General features: G+C 40.0%; 1 protein-coding gene across 1 annotated transcript in view; it reads right to left on the reverse strand.

Moving 5' to 3' along the window:
* Positions 1-1,095: 1,095 nt before the first annotated feature.
* DCST2 (DC-STAMP domain containing 2) overlaps positions 1,096-1,131 on the reverse strand; it is a 15,045-nt gene continuing 15,009 nt past the window's right edge. Inside the window, 1 exon segment of the mRNA XM_070951086.1 lies at positions 1,096-1,131. This exon segment is cut by the window's right edge and continues 42 nt beyond it. Coding sequence (XP_070807187.1) covers positions 1,096-1,131 — 36 coding nt within the window.

Here is a 1,131-nt window from a genome sequence, read left to right on the forward strand (position 1 = left end):
GAGTTCTAGATTTCTACCATAAGGTCCAACTCTTCCTGAGTTGCTAGATTTTTACTATAAGGTCCAACTCTCCTTGAGTTCTAGATTTCTACCATAAGAACCAAATTCTCCCTGAATTGCTAGATTTCTACCATAAGGTCCAACTCTCCTTGAGTTCTAGATTTCTACCATAAGGTCCAACTCTCCCTGAGTTCTAGATTTCTACCATAAGGTCCAACTCTCCCTGAGTTCTAGATTTCTACCATAAAGTCCAACTTTCCTTGAGTTCTAAATTTCGACCATAAAGACCAACCCCTTGAGTTCTAGATTTCTACCATAAGGTCCAACTCTCCTTGAGTTCTAGAGTTATGCCATAAGGTCCAATCCTCCTTGAGTTCTAGCTTTCTACCATAAGGACCAACCCCTTGAGTTCTAGATTTCTACCATAAGGTCCAACTCTCCTTGAGTTCTAGAGTTATGCCATAAAGTCCAATCCTCCTTGAGTTCTAGCTTTCTACCATAAGGACCAACCCCTTGAGTTTTAGATTTCTACCATAAGGTCCAACCCCTTGAGTTTTAGATTTCTACCATAAGGTCCAACTCTCCCTGAGTTGCTAGATTTTTACCATAAGGTCCAACTCTCCTCGAGTTCTAGATTTCTACCATAAGGTCCAACTTTCCCTGAGTTCTAGATTTCTACTATATGTTCCAACTCTCCCTGAGTTCTAGATTTCTACCATAAGGTCCAACTTATCAAATGCCTTTTTGACTTTGGGTGACAGGTTGAAGGACTCATCCTGAAAGCCACCACATCCTGAATTCTAAAAGTAAAAACGAGTTTCGGGCTAGTCAGTACCAAGAACGGGAGACCACCAAGTAATCTTCATGCTGTAAAACAGATCGGAAAGCTTTTTTTTTTCACAACAACGTCTGTGTTTTTGCCAAAAATCTGAATTCTAAAAGATCCTTGAAGTCCCCAAGAACACAAAGAAGATTTGGGGGGGGTGAGAATAAGTCCATATTTTGCCTCGTTGAATCGCTCTATTGAATAATATCAGGTAGATCTACCTTCTCTACGTAGACGAGAAGATCAGTTTATGGGAAAAGTCATTTTTTTCAGATTCTCTTTCTCGCTTTATTCGAGTGAAGTTT

Source organism: Pituophis catenifer, unplaced genomic scaffold, assembly GCF_029215685.1.
Source record: "Pituophis catenifer annectens isolate HBS135680 unplaced genomic scaffold, rPitCat1.0.hap2 SCAF_10, whole genome shotgun sequence".
Classification (NCBI taxonomy): domain Eukaryota; kingdom Metazoa; phylum Chordata; class Lepidosauria; order Squamata; family Colubridae; genus Pituophis; species Pituophis catenifer.